Consider the following 20,920-nt stretch of genomic DNA (forward strand, 5'->3'; position numbering starts at 1 on the left):
CTCTACTATATACCACTGGACTGGCGGCTGTCAAAGTGCTTTTTGCTGTTTACTGTTCCTGTTTGATATGGCGAATACTGGCGCTGTTGGCCATAGCGAGAGTCTGCGGAACTAAAAATAGTGATGACAACCTAGTGGACAACAAAATAATAACATATGGTGAGAAACAATTTACAAAAAAAAAATGTGTAATTTATTACGTTGATTCTTGAAGTATATAAATAGCACGGCAAACGAACGATATTAATTCAAAATGTAAAAATAATTCCGAGTATTGTACGGTCCTTCGCAATCATTTGTATTATACGTCAAAATTAGTTCACTGGACGCTCGCGAGTGGCACTTCAAATAGGCACAAAAAATTTGCTGTCAAACATATGGAACAGCCTTTCCAGTGGTATTTATACCGGTGACTAAACTAGAATGAGCTGAATGATGTTTAAAAAAAATCAATACAACAATGAAAATAATTTATTAGAAACAGTAAAACAATCCAAACATCACAATATCACGCCGGACTCAAGACAGTGTCGCGGGGTGCGGCGGTGACAGGAAGATCAGCAGCCGCAGCGGCGGCGACGGCGGCGTCTGCGGCGACGACGACAGCTACGGCGACGACGACGACGACTACAGCTACGACGACGACGACGGCGACGACAGCTACGACGACGACGACGGCGACGACGACTCTGATGACGATAACATTAACAATTTGTTACAAAGAGAATGTAAATACTACGTGATAAGAGGCGGGACTGCCTGAATAAAAGTTGAAATTTAGTTTACTATGAAACGTGCAGTCATTTGACATAAGTTTGAAATAGTAGTAATTGCAATGTAGCGATTGGCGAAGAAGTATAATCCAGCTAAGTTTGAAAGCGAACAGTTGCTTATAACGTAGTAGTTTCCGGCTATCTCAGTTTTTTACAAGATTATAGCCGTCATCTATCAATCAATGACTGCACGTGTCATACAATCGAGTGAATCGCTTTTTTCTAGAGTTTCGCTAGGCTGGTTTGTTCATTCTATAGTGATAACCCTTACTTCTGGGATTGGGATTTATAAGATTAAATTTGTAACCAAAATTTTTGAACGATGAGGGACTCGAGAGGTAGAGTTATAAATTTAAAAAATGATTGAATGGAAATGAAATGAAATGAAAAAATTAAAATGATATAGTTTCTCTTCCTCTCCTTTTGCCAGCGTCTTTATGGTAAAAGGTCAAACGAGAAAACGGCACTGCGTATGTAGTATGTCTGGTGTGAGAATGACGGTAACACGAGCGGCCCTGTGGTCTGAAAGAACATGTTGTGACAAGGACTGAGAAAGGAATACTGAAATGGTTTGGATACGTGGAGCGAATAAATGAAGAAAGAATGACTTATATATAAGGCAAGTGTGTGTGTGGGCAAGTCGGTCGCGGGAGACCTCGTAGAACATTCGTCGACCAAATAGAGGACGTTTTGAGAATAGTAAAGGTCCGAAGCACCCGAAATGTAGAGAAAACGCGTGAGTTTTGTAAGAATAGATAGCAAGTGGCGTTCTGTGTGTGTGTGTGTGTGAGGGAGAGAGAGAGAGAAGCCAGTGGGAGGCTCCTTTGCACAGGATGCCGGCTAGGTTATGGTACCAAAACGGCGCCTATTTCTGCCGTAATGTGTAAACATTACTGTGTTTCGGTCTGAAGGGCGCCGTAGCTAGTGAAATTACTGGGTAAATGAGACTTTTCATCTTATGTCTCAAGGTGACGAGCGCAATTGCTGTGCCGCTTAGAATTTTTGAGTTTTTCAAGAATCCTGAGTGGCACTACATTGTAATGGGCAGGGCGTATCAATTTCCATCAGCTGAACGTCATGCTCGTCTCGTCCCTTTTTTCATAAAAAAAAGAGAGAAAACGATTTACTCGTTTTTACCACCGCAGCCATGCAACTTTGAAGTAAACGGTTGACGGTAGGAAGGAGGGAGGTTCGTCTCCAGGGAAACACCGCACAAGGATATTAATTCCAGATTTTTATTGTTGATAACAAGATTCATATGCCGTGCATGGGTGATGTTGGTGCTTCCAATGCAACATACGAACGATATAGCGCATAATTAAAACCATTCCTTGGAAGTTTATATAAAGCTTATATTTTTACAAATAAAATAATTATATATAAACAGAATATGAAAACAAAATTTTTTTCTTAACATTTCTATTTTTTTACAGACAACAAAAATCACCAATATACCCCTAACTTTTACAGTAAAATTGTACGAAAATTTTTAATTGTACACCAATACTATTTAACATTACGTAGTTTTGTCAGTTTTGCAAAGAAAATTGTATTATGTTTGTAAGAAAACAAATGCTTCTAGTTCTGAATTAAAACTATGGTGATCTCGTGCGACAGACGTAACCTAGATCCGCTCAATTCTTCAAGGCCAGGCTCGGTAAGCCTTAAGTTAATTATTTTGAAATTTTACTTAATGAGCGTTGTCTTGCGGAAATCTATAACTAAGTGTCACCAGTTATCTTTAGTGTTAATTCCGCCAATAATTGTCTTACCCAATTCGACACGTGTTTCACCTCTACACGAGGCATCCTCAAGAGATTTGACTCGCCGCATTCTAACACGAGACTCAACGAAACTCACAAAAATCTTAGCGAAAAAAACACTCAGTAAAACTGGTGGCATTTTAATAAATTCTTTTGATTGACGTCACAAATAGCTTAATAATTTTTTTTGTTTACTTTGTATTCAATCAGATTTGCTAAGTTATTTATTAAGAATCAGATCAATGGAATTGGACTGGACATGTAATGAGCTCGAAAAAAGGAAAATGGACAAAGGATGTATTAGAGTGGTACCCTAGAAATGGGAAAAGACAGAGGAGGTCAAATTAAAAGATGGGAGGACTATTTACCAACAGGATGGAGAAGGTTAGATCGAGATAGAGATAAGTGGAAGAAACTGGGGGATATCTATGTTGAAAGACAACCTGACCGACAAAGTGGTTGCTGAACATTAATATAATTTTATTTATAGATTTAAGAAAACATGTTTAACAAGTATTATCTTATATCTTTAAACGAGCAATTCTTGTATATATAATCTGAATCTCGGAAACGGCTCCAACGATTTTCATAAAATTTTGTATACAGGGGATTTTGGGGACGATAAATCGATCTAGCTGTAGTTTTATCCGTGTTTTAATGAGAAACAGCTACAATAACATTAGAATACAGAGGTAAATTTCGTCACTATATACAAGACTATAATAGCTCAGAGGGGACATTGGGTGATTCGGAAAGCAGAAGACCCCGGTTCGAATCCAGATGTCCTATTAGTTTATTTGTTGTTCAAGTTTTTTACATTTTTAAAACTCCGAGCAAGGCTCGGTCGTCCGGATATTTAAAGTTAAAATGTAGTATGATAGTGAATAAAGGCTTTTATTATAATTATTAATCATTAAATGGTTAAAATGACAACTCACACAAGAGCGCTTTCGTCGGCGACGTCTGCAGCACTTATCAGCAGGTTCCGAATTGGTCCGTGACGTCGAGTGCGCTTTGTGAAGGCCTTTCTCTGTGCGCCTGCGCAACATTACCAGCATAAAAGGAAAGGCATTAAAGGCATTTATTTTCTCAAAAATGATTCCTTTTACAATTCTTTTTGATGTAATTTCTAGTATACTAGATACTACTACCGCTTCGGAAACAAATGGCACTCTGAGAGAGAGGAAGCGGCGCAAGAAACTCTCCCAGCATCTTTTTAATTAAATATACAATATTCTATTGTCATTGCTATTGCTATAAAATAATCATAATCCATTCCCAGGCTGTCGGATTACTTAGATATTCAGCTGTGGAGTAGTAGGATTTACGACAGTGCCATTTTTTAATAAAACATTTAAATTTACTTAGAGATAATACCTGAAGAGTGGATGAGACTTTACTATAAAAGTGTATTCATTTGCCATAAAAGCCTACTAGAATTAGTTAAAAGCAATCACTTATTTCTAGTGTTATAATAATGAAATTAAAAGTAAAAAGGTGGTGATTTTTCTGAACGCATATCAAATATCAATATCAGTGAGGCGCTTAAGGTTGGACAAAATATAGAAGAACCAACCAATTATATTGTCTTTTGGTAGTAAGTAGTGGAATGGCCACAGTTTTTTGAATTCACAGCCTGTCTCTATAGTCGCAGTCATATACGATACGGGATGAATAATTTTGAATTCATAATATCCTGTTTTTGACATTTAAAAACCGACTTTTGGAATGTTTTGCTGGTCCCTTTTTTCAATAGATCTATGTAATGGCTTATTGATGTTTTCAGATTGCTATTCTTATAAATGTGACAATGAAATATTTACTAGGCAGCGAAATCCATATTATAATATTAAAATTAATTTAAAAATTGCGTGCGTTCAAAGTACACATGTCAGAGTGAAACCTGGATTGTGCATGAACCTCTCAACTGCATATGAAGTCCTGGTACATGTTGCTAGGATGACATGATTTCAACCGCTATGAAAGACATTACTATCACCGCTACCATGTTTATGTTCTCATGGTCTTTGTAGTAATACATCGTGAACATGACGTCAGAATATATATATACCTTATATAATCGCGTCATAAGACAATCTCTTTAAATTTGATCGCCAGGTACCAAAATACTTCCTATAATGCTACCTATCTCATTTTCTCTTACGTTAAATCTTATGAAATAAGATCGATTGACAAATAAAAAATATGGTAATGTATTATCCTCCAATAAAACTTATTGATTAATAGTCTGAGGGAGGTCGCTCCATTCCAAATCTCTGTTATCATTAAGAAAGACATTTATAGTAGTAGTAGCCCGCATAAACTTTTTTTAACAATTATTTAGAATTTCGTAATACATTTATTTTATCTGGGATCTTGGTGTAAAAGCAAATACAACCAATCAAATACCAAATCAATCAAGGTAGCCATTGTAGCTAAGGATCACCCTTGCAAGACCCTCACTAAAAATGAACTCAGTGCACTTGATGTAGCAATCATCTTTAAGGTTGCCAAATCAAAATCTGGTGATTCCATCAGATTCACAGGCATCACCTTCCGCACCGGATGGATTTCCTGCACTTTTACGATCAGGTTACTGTAAACTGGGACCAGGAGTTCACCCTGAAGCTCAGCGAATGGAAGGGAACAGAATTAAGAACATTCGTTGGTGATGGGATCTAGAGACTTCATCACAATCTACTAACACATCACAGCTACTGGCTGCACAGAACAGGATGTGACAAAATCGACACTTGGAGGGTAGCCAAAACGAGAGGGAGGAGGTGTTTTGATACCCAGGCATCTGTGACCAAACTCAGCTGCACATTGAGCAATAGCAGTTTTAGCTTTTCTTCTACTGCAGAACCATCCCCGTGAGAGGACTTAAGAAGAAAACCGGTAAAGGTATCTCGGCTGAAACTGATGACACAGCATCGGTGGATAATTATTATTATTATTATCATTGTAACTCATTAGATAAACTGGATGATTCTACTGGAATGCGAGGCCATTCCCGGAATCAGGCTGGGGTGTCTCAAAATAGCTTCACTCAGAGGTCGCGTGTCCTGCTTAGACCCCTGAGGATCCTACGCCTCTTAAAACTAATACGAATTGAGGATACAATTCAAACTTCGGCACATTAAGGGCACTAGTAGCCTCGATTTTTCCACATCTCATTTTTAGACATCGGGAACTGAGGGCAGGCGCGCTAGCGCAAGTTGGGGGCACAGTAGATCCTAGGATTTAAGTGCATCTTAATCTCCTACTCATAATAATGATAATAAATGATACGACGCGGAAATAGTACTATCTTTGCTTATGTCGTACACACGGATGACCTCGCGGACAATAGCGATTTTATATTTTTATACAACTTTATACATACAAGCAGTCTTGGGATGGGAAGGTTCAAAACATACCTTTTGGTCAGGCGATCGTCTTGGTTGGCACCATATTCCCTGAAATAAATAAATATATTTCAAACTGATTTATTTCGAATGAATATAAAAGTTTTACCGTTTACAAGCACTTCGGAAAAGTAAATGTCTTAACCGGCAAAACTTTTACTTATATTAAATGCATGAATGTTAAATTTGTTTATTTTTTTTATGAAATAGGAGAACAATCGGAAAACATTATGCTACAAACAATTATGCTAAAAATGTTATGTTCTAAAGATTCCCCTCCCCCTGACATAACATCATGAAGCATGTCTATTTTTTAATCTAGACACTGACGACGTAATAAACAATATTTATACATTCTCTTTCTCAGGCAATACTGATTAAAAAACGCGCATTTAACGAAAGTTTAGGAAATTTTGTGATAAAATGTACCCTGGCGCATTCCTGGAAATTCTTGTTAAAGGTTATAGAGGCACACTAGCATTGGTTGCGGCTTGACGCAGACGGATCGTTTTTGAATCCATTGTATACATGCATAACAAATAACATCATAATCATCAGCCGGAAGACGTCCACTGTTGAACAAAGGCCTCCCCCAAAGATGTCCACGACGCTCAGTGCTGCGATGCCCTCACCCAATGTAATCCGCCAATCTTGACCAGATGGTCGGTCAATCATGTGGGAGGCCTACCAACACTCCATTCGAGGACTTTACTGCCCCAACGGTCATGTGTCCGTCGAGCTATGTGCAATGCCCACTGCCACTTCAGTTTCGCAATCATTCTATTCATCTATGTCGGTATCTTTGGTTCTCCTACGTTTCTGCTCATTTCTGATTCGAATAACTAATAAGATACATGGCGGTAATTATTATACTAGCCAACAAACAAACATTTTATTAAAACGCGTTTTTATTTGTTTTAAAGATTTCAGCCCACGCTGTCAACGTATCTAGCACAGCTGCTATTATTATTATAATACTAAAAACGTGGCTGGGAGAATCTTAATCATAAAAATCTCAAGAATATATAATGTGTACAGTAGGCACATCGCCTTTCACACTCATATAAATAAAAGTATAATGGTCTTCATACTAACTTACTAAGCTAAACTTTTTTAATATTTTAATAAGCAAGTGTTACTTAGGTACGAACCTCTCCAAAGGTACACATTAAAATATCAAATATCTGTTAAAATTATAACGTTTTCTAAATGTCCGATGTTAAAACACACATTGACCACATCGTTTCTATAAGGCAATGTCGCCGTTGAAATGTATTAAATATAATATTGTTGTTTCTTTGACTGTGTAAAGTAATGAACTTTCTATTTATTTTTTTTGCTTAAAAAAGAACTTTGGTCTTCATAAAAGACATAACGCCTTACTATAGCGTTCCTCTGGTTTTGCGCGCGAGTAGAATTCAAATTCAAATATTTTTATTCAAAATAGGATGTGACATCACTTATTGAAAATCAAAAACTACCACCCATTCCAAATCGAATGCCTCAGACCTGAGAAGAATGGGCGCAACAAACTCAGCGGGCTTTTTTTTCATTTAAATCTATGGAATCATTAAGAAATTCATTTTTGTTTTAGTAACCTTTACCACACAAACGTTTTTTAACAATTCTTTTGAATATCTTAATACTTTTGTTTTGAACATATTCGGGGATCTTGTTGTAAAAAGCCTTACTAACTCGACCTAGCCGAGTAGTAGTCATAAAAATTTTATGTTTGTTCCTCGTGTTAACATTATGACTGTCACAGTTTCTACAAATTCCTCAATGTGCTTATGGTTCCACTTGTTTTAAGCTAAGTATTATAATACAAAATGAAACATTACTTGTTCTCAAGACTCTTGTCTCTCTGCTCGGAGTCGATCTTCTTTTTGGCGGCGGCACATTCCACTTCGGAGTTACGTCGAGCTGCAGCGGCTCTCCGACGCCTGTCAGAAAATAAGAGCAATTATTATTGTCTCAGTTTTCAACACTCAAATAATAAAAGGAATTACTGTTTATTAGATTGCTAAAGGAAAACTTATTTTAAATTCCTTTTTTATTTTATTTTTTTAAACTAAGAAATTCTAAAAGTAATGTTGATTTTTTTATGATACTAAGGGGCGAGAGGCACGACGTCCACCAATTCTTGAAAAAACCCAAAAATTCTGAGCGGTACTACTCTTGCGCTCGTCACCTTGAGACGCAAGATGTTAAATCTCATTTGCCCAGTAATTTCACTAGCTACGGCACCCTTCAGACCAAAACAATAATGCTTACACATTACTGCTTCACAGCAGATATAGAATACTTTTATTTACAACCAACCTACCACACCTATGTTGTTCTAACTGTAAAAATGCTTACCCAATTTTTGATTTAATTGCTGACAGCCAACAAAAACTATCCGCGAAATTATCTTGTTGGCTGACATTTCTCGCTAGCAGAATATTTGTTTGACATAAACTTAAAGAAATTATTACGCTACCTTAGATTAAGTATTGGTCTCCGCTGCGCTCCAACTAGATACCGCAGGCATAGTCGCAAAGTGCGACAACAACTAATACTGTGCCCAAGTGGGCGTCCTCGAGCCACTCTCGAACAATGTGTGACGTTGACGTGCCACATGTTTTGAACTTTAAACTTCGCTAATAATTGAAACTAAAGGCCGGGTTGCGTAGTAAAATACTACAAGAAATAAAGATACTGGGATCACATATCATCAGTATTTGTATTTTATTAATATTAATATAAAATATCACGAAGCGTATGTTACAAAATATGAAAGATGCCACTGAGAGTCAAGATGCCACGCACACAAGCATCTAATGGTTGCCGTAATAAGAAAGCTATTGTTGTAGGTAGTGCGGTATCTAGTTGGAGCGTAGCAGAGACTTATCCTTAATCTACGGCTACTTACTTTCTATTCAACTCCTGGTACTTGTTGATCCGCGCGATATACCTCGGACCGTCATGGTCACTGCGCTTCTTCAGGAAGGTCACCATCTCATCGTTCAACTTCCGCTCTTGGTCGTCTTCGGGATCCATACCGCCACTGCATCCCCCCGACATCACCTAGTAACCTCATAATCAGCTCTTATCGAACCCAAACTTGAATGCCACGTCTTGACAGCACTCGTCAATGGGTAACAGTTAAGAATACGATACCCAAAGTAGACCTTTGGGTATAGATATTATTTTGAAGAAAAAAACAATTCAATTTCAGCCAAATTTGTGTAACTTTTTGACGTGAACAACTCAATTATTTTATATTTTGATGTCATAATTCGTGTCTAATTATCTGATTTTGTCAAACAATGTAAAAAGAGCTCTATTTTTTTTAAAAGCTTGACTTTACAACTTAAAGGTAAAGACGCCCTTCGAATATTTGAAAATAGTTTAAACGTAGGCTTCGTTCAAATAGACTATTGATAAAGATAGAAAGACATAGCGAATTGTTACCAAAACGGTTTAATTTTACTGTTTGTGTATGGCATCTTTGGGAGTGACTGAATGACTAAATAGATGAATAGGTCATATAGAAATCACAGGAATGCATAAAAATTGGTTAAAACTTGCTACGGGAAACTAAGTCCAACCCTTAAAATGCGTCATATTGAAATGAAAAATATTTCAATAGTATTTACACCGATTCCTTGAGTTTGAGGCACCAGAAAGTACGGCATCAAACGGAGTTTGGTTACCCTGGCCTGACTCCTGCGGGACTCGATTCTTAATTAAACTAGAAAGTAATCATTGAAAGCCATATCATTGCTAAGAAGTTGCCTTACAAAATTCGGCAGTCAGAGTAAAATGAAATAATAATTTGTTAGTTTCAATATAGCATTTGTGTACGGGACAATTCCTACTAGTAAAACCTCGAAGCCGTTACTTTTTTTGATATTACCTCGAGTACCGGCTGTACTTACAATTCACACCATTTTTACAAGCAATATTTCTCGATGCATAAACGCTAAATTTCTTAAAGAAAGATTGAAACTCAATAAATTTCGAACTATACCGATAATCGTGTATTTACATATAATTGTTCTTGAATGTATTGAAAATTATCTCACCATTTATTTGATAGTCACCAAAACATTATTTTTGTACTATTCGTTAAATTTTAAATGTATAAAAATAAATATAAGAAAAATTAAAATTACAAAATCCAACTAAATGACTGACATTACAAAATTTTCTGAACGAACAATTTCTGTTCTCTGTCAGACTCTTCTTTGTTTCATTTTCCAAAGTATTATGACAACGGCCAGTTAAAAATAAGCACTCCATGAAGGTTTTACATTTTCGATTAATTTTATAATTTATATGTTAATAGTGACCATGGAAGAATTAAGCCATATGCTTGTTGGCCTCAATACAGCTTTCCAATGAGTAGGTCTCAAAATAAACATGGACAAGACGAAGATCATGTCTAGTGTCTATGTCGCATCTACTCCCATAACAGTTGGGAACTGTGCTCTCGAAATTGTTGACAAGTACGCTGGCAGGTCCAATTTCGAAAATTTCATAAAATCTTCTCATCCATTATACCGCAATGTCTGAAGATGAAGGTTTTTAACAAATGTGCAGTGCCAGTGAAGACATACGAAACGCAGACGTGGCCGCTAACTATGGGCCTTATAAGGAAGCTCATTCTCGCTCAGAAACAGAAATGAGAAGATCCGCAGGAGAACCAAAGTTACTGACATGGCCCAGATGGTTGTGAAACAGAAGTGGCATTGGGCAGGGCACATAGCTCGACGGACAGATAGCCGTCAATGACCACTTACCGGAAGACGTAGTGTTGGTAGGCCCCCACAAGAGAGACCAAATCTCAGGTCAAGATCGCCGGTGGATGAGGGCACCGCAGAACTAATGATTATGGCGATTTTTCGGGGAGGCACTTCGCTAGTATATAGATATAGATGTACAGATTATTTTTTCAAACATTTAAATATTACTCTTTTTCGTAATAGTAATCCAATGTATACATAAAAGTGTTCTTGTTTAAGCATTTATTGCAGCTTCGCTTACGCAGATCATTATCGCTTAAAGTCTATAACGATCCCAATAATTGAACACCCGACCAGTAAAATGTTGGATGAGGGCTCAGCACAGGGCTAACCGTCGTAGAATTCTTTGAGGAAGGCTTTGTCCAGCAGCAGTCGTCTTCCGGCTGAAATGATGAACAATAACATAAATTGTCTTACTAATTTGGGAGAAACCTAAGTCCACGCAGACGAAGTAAATAGTGTCGTTATAGAAAATATTATTTTTTGTAAACTTAGTAGGCCACCGTACCATCCTGGAGTTTTCTTTAAGTTACCTGCTAGATTATGGGTACCACAACAGCAACTATTTTTGCCGTGAAGCAATAATGTGTAAGCATTATTGTTATTCGGTCTGAAGAGCGCCGTAGGTAATGATATTACTTGGCAAATGAGACTTAACATCTTATGGCTCAAGGTTACCAGCGAAATTGTAGTGCTGCTCACAATTTTTGGATTTAACAAGAATCCTTAGCGGCATGTAATGGGCAGGGCGTATCAATTACCATCAGCTGAACGTCCTGCTTGTCTCGTCCCTTATTGTCACATAAAAAGTTGATAGGGAATAAAAAAAGATAGGATATGTATAGAAAAATATTATTATACTTTTACAAAGAAACATTGAGAGCAAAATTTCAAGAAATAAACATCTTGACTGTTGCTTCTCAATATATATTTGATAATTTAATGTATGTTCATAGGCCCATAAGTGAATTTGCTAGAAACTGTCATAACCATAGTGTTAACACCGGGAAAAGACAAACTTATAATGCCTACAACTCGGCCAAGTCGAGTCTTTTGTGGGGCGATGTATATGCATTTACAACTAGATCCTAGATAATGTTCAAAACAAATTTATTTCTAAATTCAAAAGAATTGCTTAAAAACGTTTATGTAGTCAAGGTTATAATAACATAAATGACTTTCTTAATGATAACACAGATTGGAAATAGAGCGACTGCCCACAGGCTATTAAATAATATTTTTACAATTTTACATTGTAATCATACCATTATTGCACTCGTTCTTCTCAGGTCTGAGGCATACCTTTTGGAATGGGTGGTAGTTTTTGACTTTCAATAAGTGATTTTATATCCTATTTTGAATAAAAATATTTGAATTTGAAAGTATAAGTAAACAATGATAAGGTAGTAAAAATCAAATTGTACAGTATCTCAAGATAACAAGACGGTAACATAACACTTTCTTTTATTTCCATTTTAAAATATGGGTTAATGGGAACAGTGCCGTAACATGAACAGAATGGGTACGAACAACACTAATACTTGCTAATAATTAGCGCTCTTAGACAGATAGCTATAAGGGCGATAATCAGTTGGCAAGAGAGTAAGGAAATTCGGGTTAAAAATACATAATGTTCTGATTTCGGAAATGTTCGGCAGTTTCCGCGATACGAGGCACGGGGCCGCCCGCCTTTTGAAATGCCCGAGCGCATTGGGCGGACACCATATATTATATTCTTACTTATTTTCTATTAACTATAGTTGTTTTATTATATATTTACTGTTCTACTGTTCATAATTTAATATTCATTAAATCATACCCTCAAGCCAGTGCTAAATTTAAACAACATGTGTTTATAGAATGAAAGTGTTCGTCGTAGTTTAAATTCCAAACATTGTTGCATTCATCGTACGTTATTTCTGTAATGTGGACTTAAGTTAACAGTGCTTTATATTTCAATATAGTGGACATCAATTATATATTAAGGCAGTATTAAATTAAAGTGCAATCAGTTTTATATTTTGTTTTAAAGATACATTCCAATAATCTTCGTTACGTTACGATCGGGCGGCACGCATGAAATTATTGTTGTATATAAATATCCCAGACAATCGCACACATGGCGACAGTAAAAGACTCCACCGAAGTCACAGAAGAAAAGTCTAGCAGACAAGCTAAGATAGATCAGAGAGAGTTGACTGATTTGCCACCCAGTGGGACTTCTTTACATAGACGGCGAAGAGGTGAACCACCGGCAACGTTATCCGTCAAGTCACCACAAACTCCATCCGATGCTGAAGGCTCTTCACCGTGCACTGGTCCAACTCCAGAAGATTGGGTTTTTGATGGTGATACAACTGACCCTGAAAACTTTTGCGATCGGATGCTTCAAAAACTAAAAAACAAAAATGATCTTACTTCTAACAGAACACGAAAGCTTGCTTCGCAAACAAAAGAGACCTTAGAAGAGTTGGATCAGTTAGAAAAGTTACTAGAACTCCTTAATCAATTTGTATCTTTGAAACATCAAAACGATCGGCTCCTGAAGAAACTTCAGGACGTAGAACATATGAAGAGACTCCACAATGCATATAAAAAGATAATTCAGGAAAATGAGAAACTGAAAGATGAAAGTAAGGAGTTGGAGCAGATAAATGAGGCTTTGGATGCGGAATTAGAATGTGATTATGGTCAAGCTCTGTTTGACTCAATGTTGACTGGGGGAAGGAGTATGAAGCGCTCCGGGTCTAAATGGAAGACTCATGGCAAGTTTGGCGGGTCTTTGTTGAGGAAGCAGAGGTCTCGATCAGCCGGTGGAGAAGATGACCTACTACTTAGTTCTCCACTGAGAAGGAGATCCGATTGCTTGTTTTCTAAGGATGTTGAGAAATCTAAAATCTCTAATTGGACAAGAGTTAAGTCTGCTTTTAAGTGAGTCTTATTCTATTTTTTTAAATGCATTCCTTTTTTTACATAGGTCTCTAGCTAGTGGCAAAATAAATATCGTTTTTATGTAGATTATGTATTTATAGCATGAATGTAATAATATTAGATGAAAATTTATTGAATAAGGCGTTACTTTGCGGAAATCCTATTAGATGAATTTATTTTTTTATTTAGTGCATGATTTTTATATGTTATTCTATTATATTATTAAGAAATGTGTTAACTCTTCCCTGAAGATATTACGAAGGTTTTACCATAGCCGATTCGGATAGCTGTCTTGTTCGAAAGAAACATAAAAATATGTAAATTACTTTGCCTCATTTTTTTTCCATGGAATCCGTCTCTCGGTCACGTCATGGTCATAATGAAAAGCCATTTCTCTAAATTGATCCTAAAACTTATTTGTACATCATGTCACTTACGTATCCGTTCATAGTAATATTTTTGTTATTACAGTCGGAAATCGCTCAAATTTAGTTATGCGTACCCACACAGGGGAAATAAATAGTCAATGCTGTTTTTTTCAATGAGAGAAATGAACTCTCAACTGATGAGTAATCCTTACCATTATATGGCCCAGTGTCTGTCATGTTTGGGGGTTTTTGCCATTCTCTCATTGCCATGGTATCTCACAGATCCGTAGGAGAACCTCATTTAGAAACTGAAGTGGCAATGGGCAGGGCACATAGTTTGATGAAAAGACGGCCGTTGGGGCAGTAGAGTGCTCCAATGGCGACCACATACCGGAAGACGCAGTGTTGGTAGCCCCCACAAGATGGAACGACGATCTGGTCAAGATCGACGGAATACGTTGGATGAGGGCAGCGCAGGACCGATCATGGTGGAAATCTTTGGGGGAGGACTTTGCCCAGCAGTGGACGTCTTTCTGCTGATTATGATTAGGCCCAGGTTCGAAGCGAGAATCATAAAATTGATGTCGTATTGATTGCTAACCTTGCCGAAAGTTGGCCGAAAATATAATAGAATAAAGTGCAGTTTTATGTAAAGTTTTCGTCAATTCTTATTGCTAATAGCGTTGCTGAATTCAAACTGCCATATCTTTAACGGCACTGATTTAAAGCGGCTATTGTTTATTGTTGTTTTTAACCGACTTGAAAAAAAGGAAGGGGGTTCTCAATTCATCGGTATGTTGTTTTTTATGTTTGTTACCTCAAAATTTTCTACTGGGTGAACCGAATTTGATATTTCTTTTATTATTCGGAAGCTGGTGCTTTCCGTGTGGTCCCAATGTGATTTACTCCAGATCTGACAGTGGCATCCATGAGAAAACCATAAACCACTAACCATTCCAAAAATAACAATAATCGTAACTAGAATTAGATTAGTTAATTAGATTGTATAAAAATACGCAATTACTTTAATACTTTTTAGTGCATATTTTATCCATTGTTTTGGATTGTGTTGTTTTTTTGTTAAAATTTATTTTGTTAAGTTAAATATTGTAATACGCATTTTCATTAACAAATTTGGCTGTAATAATTGAGAAGACAGCTAAATAAAAATAATCGGTTTGAATCTGTGTCGTTACGGACGTTCGCGTGAATACGTAAACTTACCGGTATTTTGTTTACAAGGAAGTTTTTTTTATTCGTAAAAGTACTTAAAAATACATATTTGACATTATCATTTTGAATACGATCCTTCTGATTTTCATATTTTTAGCTGATCACAAAGTTGTAATCTTTGCTACGGTGCCCTCCAAACCCAAACACGATAGAGTTTGCACATTACTTCTTGACGGTAGAATAAGGCGGTACCTGATATCATCCTGTATAAGCCTTCCACGTTTATCGTATAGTGTAAGTACATTTACAGTGACGTTTTGTCTTGTATTTTATGAACTTTTGATCTATTGCTGTATATGATCTGAAAGTCCGCCTGCTCCATTGGGATATTCATCCCAGAATAATATGAGATTTCCGATAATATTTATTAATGTTTTCTCTATTGACTTCTAACTATTTACCAGTGGGAGGCTCCTTTGCATAGGACGACTAGACGGCTAGATTATGGGTCCCGCAACGGCGCCTATTTCTGCCGTGAAGCAGTAATGTTAAAACGCTAGTGAAATTACTGGGCATATGAGACTTAACATCTTATGTCTCAAGGTGACCATATTATGATAACATATGGCTACAAACCTTGTTATACGTCATAAGCTACGTGAGTTAGTAAAGGGCCTCTGGTAATGGGTAGAATGAGAAGAAAATGATAAGAAACACCCTATCTTTTAAATCAATGACAATTTAGTGAATGTTATTGGTATGTTAATATATTTAGAGATTGTTTCGTCAATTAGATACGACGAAGGTAATTTGGTTGCAATATTTTTAAATGTGATTGGATGTGTTTGGTCGACATACGCTGACAATTGCATGATCAGATCACAAAGGTACTGAAAGACTTTCATTAAAGGATTGAAGTGGGTCGACGAAGCTTAAATATTTTTTTACATGTATGTCAGGATCGTGGCAAATAAAGGTGCGTTATTCCTGCCTATTTCTATGTACCCTTTTTTTAATGGAGAAGGAGGACAAACGAGCGTATGGGTCACCTGGTGTTAAGTGATCACCGCCGCCCACATTCTTTAGCAACACCAGAGGAATCACAACAGCGTTGCCGGCTTTTAAGGAAGGTGTACGCGCTTTTTTGAAGGTACCCATGTCTTATCTTCTTGGAAACACCGCACAAGGCAGCTCAAGCCACAGCTTCGTCTAACGTGGAAGAATGTTCCTTGAAAACCGCACTGTGGGGGAACGCCACACAACCAGATGGTGGGGATGATATCCTAACTTGTGGCGTGTCGTGCGAAGGTGGTATTCTTGAATCAATCCAAGATGCATGGAAAAGTTACCGAAGAGCACTCATTCTACACCTTCTTTCATTACAGATGGGAAAAGGCACACTGGCCAGCATCAACTATAGGTGGAGCAGCAGCTGTGGCTGCCGGAGCGATGGTGGGAGCCGTGGCTTTGGCTGGATCCTCTCCAGCATCAGGTCTCGCCAACAATGAACATGACTCAGCAAGCCTGACGCCAATCAGCGCTATGTCGATGACACCTAACTCTTCCTGCGAAGAATTAAGATTAGATGCAGGTATAACACGACCTTGACAGATAACTCTTTTATTTTATGGAAGAGATGACAAACGAGTTAAGTGATCACCGCCGCCCAAATTCTCCTGCAATACCAGAGGAATCACAGGAGCATTGCCGGCCCTTTAAACAAGTGTGCGCGCTTTTTTTGTTGGTGCCCATGTCGTATCGTCTTGGAAACACCGCACAAGGAAGCTCAAGCCACAGCTTGGTTGAACGTGGAAGAAAGTTCCTTGAAATCCGCATTGTGGAGGAACGCCATATTGCAAATGGTGGGGATGATATGCTAATTGGTGGCGAGTCGTGCGAAGGATATTAAAAAATTGCAAAATTATACAAAATGCCTTGTTGCTTCATTCACTACACAGCCTGTCAATAAATAAATAATATTTATTTCCAGTATTATCTTTTATTAACCTGAGAATCTATACATTTTGAAATTAGAAGACGGGGACCCAGTGCTCTGTGAACAGCTGGCTCACTTGGCGTTGCGTAGAGACGTCGCTTTATTGCGTGTCTTCAACCGCATTTATCACGGGGAGTGTTCCAAAGAGATGTTTAACCTGATTCCTGCCGCCGAATTCCACCTTCGAACGACACGCCACAAGTTAGGATATCAATCCCCACCATCTGGATGTGTGGCGGTCATCCACAGTGCAGTTTTCAAGAAGCTTTCTTCCACGTACTACAAAGCTGTGGAATGAGCTTCCTTGTGCGGTGGTTCCGGGACGATACGACATGGGTACCTTCAAAAAAAGCGCGTACACCTTCCTTAAAGGCCGGCAACACTCTTGTGATTCCTCTGGTGTTGCAAGAGAATGTGAGTGGCGGTGATCACTTAACACCAGGTGACCCGTACGCTCGTTTGTCCTGCTATTCCATAAAAAAAAGACGTGCTATTACAGAATTTCTATGTTAATGTTCAGGTCCATCCAGAAAAAGCATTTCAATGAGAATGGACGATCAGGATCACAACTACCTCCAGCCACCAACACAGGTAACATAACTCTCTATACTCATATATTTTCTCGAAAGTTTTTAGTAAGACCCAGGGGTGTGCATTCCATATAGGCAATTAGGCATGGCTACCTTAATAAGAACCTAAATTAATATAAGAGTTAATTTAGTTCCGTGATTATATTGAACACCCACCCAGTAAGTTTTAGCTTTCGCTAATATCTAGTAAAAACACTTTGACAGGCAATCTATAAGATTGGTACAAGGCTATCGAGATTAAGGGCGGTCTGCTACTCATATTATCGAATAAGTAAGTGCATTATGGTTATGATAGATGTATTTTAAAACCACAAAATTGACATGCCAAGTGCAAATCATAACGTCAACCTATTCGCGTTATGTGCGCAATACTGAAATTTCTATTTTATTATTAAGGACTTGTACAGCTGTGTCTACCTTGCTAGAAAACCAATGCACGACCCTGGTAAGACCTTTGCAGTCAGCCATGGCTGGGAACAAAAAACCCCCGAATTAAAAGCACCTAGTACACCGAAAGTATAAGAAACAGTCAGTTTTCAAGCATAAAATATGTACGTGCCACCATAGACCTTGATAAACTACTAAACCCATCCTATAACTATCAAAATTTAAACATAGAGGATAAAATATGAGCAGGCAAATCACTTGATGATGAGTGTTCCTGGTGCTAACATTATGGTTATTACAGTTTCTAGCAAATTCACTTATCTGCCTATGTACATACATTACATTATCAAGAATATATTGAGAAGCAATAGTCAAGATATTAATTTCATTAAACGTTGCTCTCAATGATTCTTTAGGATCTAGGTTATAAATAGCGCGAATAATCCTCTTCTGTAGCACTAATAATTTATTAATATCGGCAGCGTTGCTGCATAGCAATATAACATAGGACAAAATACAACTGACATTATGTAGAAGTAGTAACTCTGTTTGGGTTATGATATATTTACACTTGTTTTACTATATCATGATAAGACTTAAGATCAGAACACCACTTGGGTTGCATGCTTGCACATAAAACGTTAATAAACCCGGAATTTTAGAGATTTTTTCTCTTATAGGACGACAGTTCAACATCACCATCACCAAATAAACTCATGAAGAGTCCGTGGGGCAAGATGAGAGACATTATCCAGACACATCGGGACTCTGTGAAGAAAAAGGGAAGAACAGCGAAGAGTCCAGACATTGTACTAACGAGACGGAAGTCATTTAGCGATGGAGGGGAGAGTGACGCGCCTCCCGCCCTCACCCTTACCATACCATCATCTGAGGAACTAGGTACATATAGCAATAGTTTTAAAATGAAATCCAAAACAACCAGATACGACTTACGGCCGTTCCCAATATAATATCTACAGATATCTACAGATAGAGATAAATTACTACCTTCTACTGTCAGTTATTAGCTATCAATAATCTGAAGCTGCCCCAGTATACCCGATAAGTCATTCTTATCGCCTTTTATTGGGACGCGTGAATTGCAATTTCCATACAAACCTCTTTCGCTAGTAAGCTATGCGTCGTCCCATTGACAGACAGCGTGTACGGATAAGGTCAGTTAGCGTCGATAAGTTTATTGGGACAGAAAAGTAAACGATAGTTACGATTTTTATCTCAAGTAAGAGATAGACTGAATATTGGGAACGGCCGTTAGGCACCTTCAAGAAAAAAGCATACCACCCATCCCACCTTAAAGGCCGGGAACGCATCTCCTGACACCTGTTGTTGCGGATCTTCATGGGCGGTTGCCTCATCTCTCCCCATCCCGTGAGCCTCTTGCCAGTTTGCCCTTTCTTATATGAAAAAAAATCTAAAGTTTCGGTAGCGAAATAGATTGAACCGTGCATTCCCACCACGGAGCCCCCGGTTCGATACTCGTCACCTTCTAATGTGTTTTCGACTTAATATTTGTACGTTTATGCGATGCTTTATATAAGGTCAGCAACGCTCTTGTGATTCCTCTAGTGTAACCGCGTTGGTCCGGCCACATGTAGAGTATTGCTGTCATCCCTGGTCTGGCGCACCCCAGTATCAGCTCGATCCATTTGACTGCATGCAGCGCAGCGCAACTCGAATTGTCGGGGACCCAGTTCTCTGAGAACGGCTGGATCACTTGGCGTTGCGTAGAGGGAGTGTTCCGAAGACATTTTTCACCTGATTCCTGGCAAATTCCAGCTTCGCATGACATGCGACAAGTTAGGATATAATCCCCACCATCTGGATGTGTGGCGTTCCTCCACTGTGCGGTTTTTAAGGAGCTTTCTTCCACGTTCCACGTACTACAAAGCTATGGAATGAGCTTCCTTGTGCGGTGTTTCCGGGACGATACGACATGGGTACCTTCAAAAAAAGCACGTACACCTTCCTTAAGGGCCTGCAACGCTCCTATGATTCCTCGGATGATCCTCGCGATGATCACAAACCATCAGGTGACTCTTTTAATTTTGTCCTCCTCTTCCCAAAAAAAAATTTACACTGTATGTATCCAATTAATATGAAAGAAATTGCTATAGAGAGAGAAAGCCCCGTTACAGGCCATTGCGTGCGAGCGAGTTGACAGAGCGTTTCTTCTCATCTAGAGCGTTTTTTTTTTTTCAGTTTTGGCAAATGGCACCCTGATGATGTTTGTGCTTGGCTTTGAACTGCGTGTCCTTTAATAGTAATTTAAGCGCAAATTTTAAAAGTTTGTAAGTAGCAGATTTTATAATTGGTCGATAGTTATTTAATACGGCCTGGCTTTTCACTTCTCTGTTTAAATAACTTTAAATGTGGTTCCAACATTCGCGGTTATGGTAGACCAATTTATACATGATATAGCGAAATTAAAACTGTATTAGTACAGTTGGTCTTTGTTACAATGAAAAAGTTAATAAAATGAAAGAAAAATTATAACAAGAAGGGGATAATATTTTACTATTAGATATTAAAAGCTAAGAAACATATTTATTACGAATGATTTGAATTTGATTTTTTAACTTGAAAATTTTCAAAAATTGGGAAGTGCTTTGTCTTACCCCGTTTTCGAAAATCGAGTTTTCATCAGATCTCGACGTTATAAGGTCCTTGGAAGCTTCCCTAACTATTCCCTATGTGTGTGTGTGTGTGTGTGTGTATGGATGG

At 37.9% G+C, this 20,920-nt stretch overlaps 2 protein-coding genes across 4 annotated transcripts in view; one reads left to right on the forward strand and one right to left on the reverse strand.

Annotated features, from left to right (window-relative positions):
• Positions 1-456: 456 nt before the first annotated feature.
• Positions 457-10,161, reverse strand: LOC126974568 (protamine-like). Of its 2 annotated transcripts, none has more exons than XM_050822107.1 (6): positions 10,014-10,161; positions 8,858-8,992; positions 7,785-7,886; positions 5,956-5,994; positions 3,475-3,574; positions 457-689 (listed from the first exon to the last, which is right to left on the reverse strand). In XM_050822107.1, the coding sequence occupies exons 2-6, from the start codon at positions 8,983-8,985 to the stop codon at positions 558-560; spliced, it is 501 nt and encodes a 166-aa protein (XP_050678064.1). In that variant the 5' UTR covers positions 8,986-8,992; positions 10,014-10,161; the 3' UTR covers positions 457-557. The 2 variants fall into 2 exon arrangements, with proteins under 2 accessions (XP_050678064.1, XP_050678063.1); XM_050822106.1 differs by having other exon boundaries at positions 8,858-9,012.
• Positions 10,162-12,407: 2,246 nt separating this feature from the next.
• Positions 12,408-20,920, forward strand: part of LOC126974524 (uncharacterized) — a 103,864-nt gene continuing 95,351 nt past the window's right edge. For both annotated transcript variants that reach the window (XM_050822035.1, XM_050822036.1), the window contains exons 1-4: positions 12,408-13,664; positions 16,591-16,796; positions 17,722-17,792; positions 18,859-19,078. In XM_050822035.1, coding sequence (XP_050677992.1) covers positions 12,853-13,664; positions 16,591-16,796; positions 17,722-17,792; positions 18,859-19,078 — 1,309 coding nt within the window. In that variant the 5' untranslated portion in view covers positions 12,408-12,852. The remainder of the gene's footprint in view (positions 13,665-16,590; positions 16,797-17,721; positions 17,793-18,858; positions 19,079-20,920) is intronic.

This window comes from Leptidea sinapis, chromosome 32 (genome assembly GCF_905404315.1).
Source record: "Leptidea sinapis chromosome 32, ilLepSina1.1, whole genome shotgun sequence".
Classification (NCBI taxonomy): Eukaryota; Metazoa; Arthropoda; class Insecta; order Lepidoptera; family Pieridae; genus Leptidea; species Leptidea sinapis.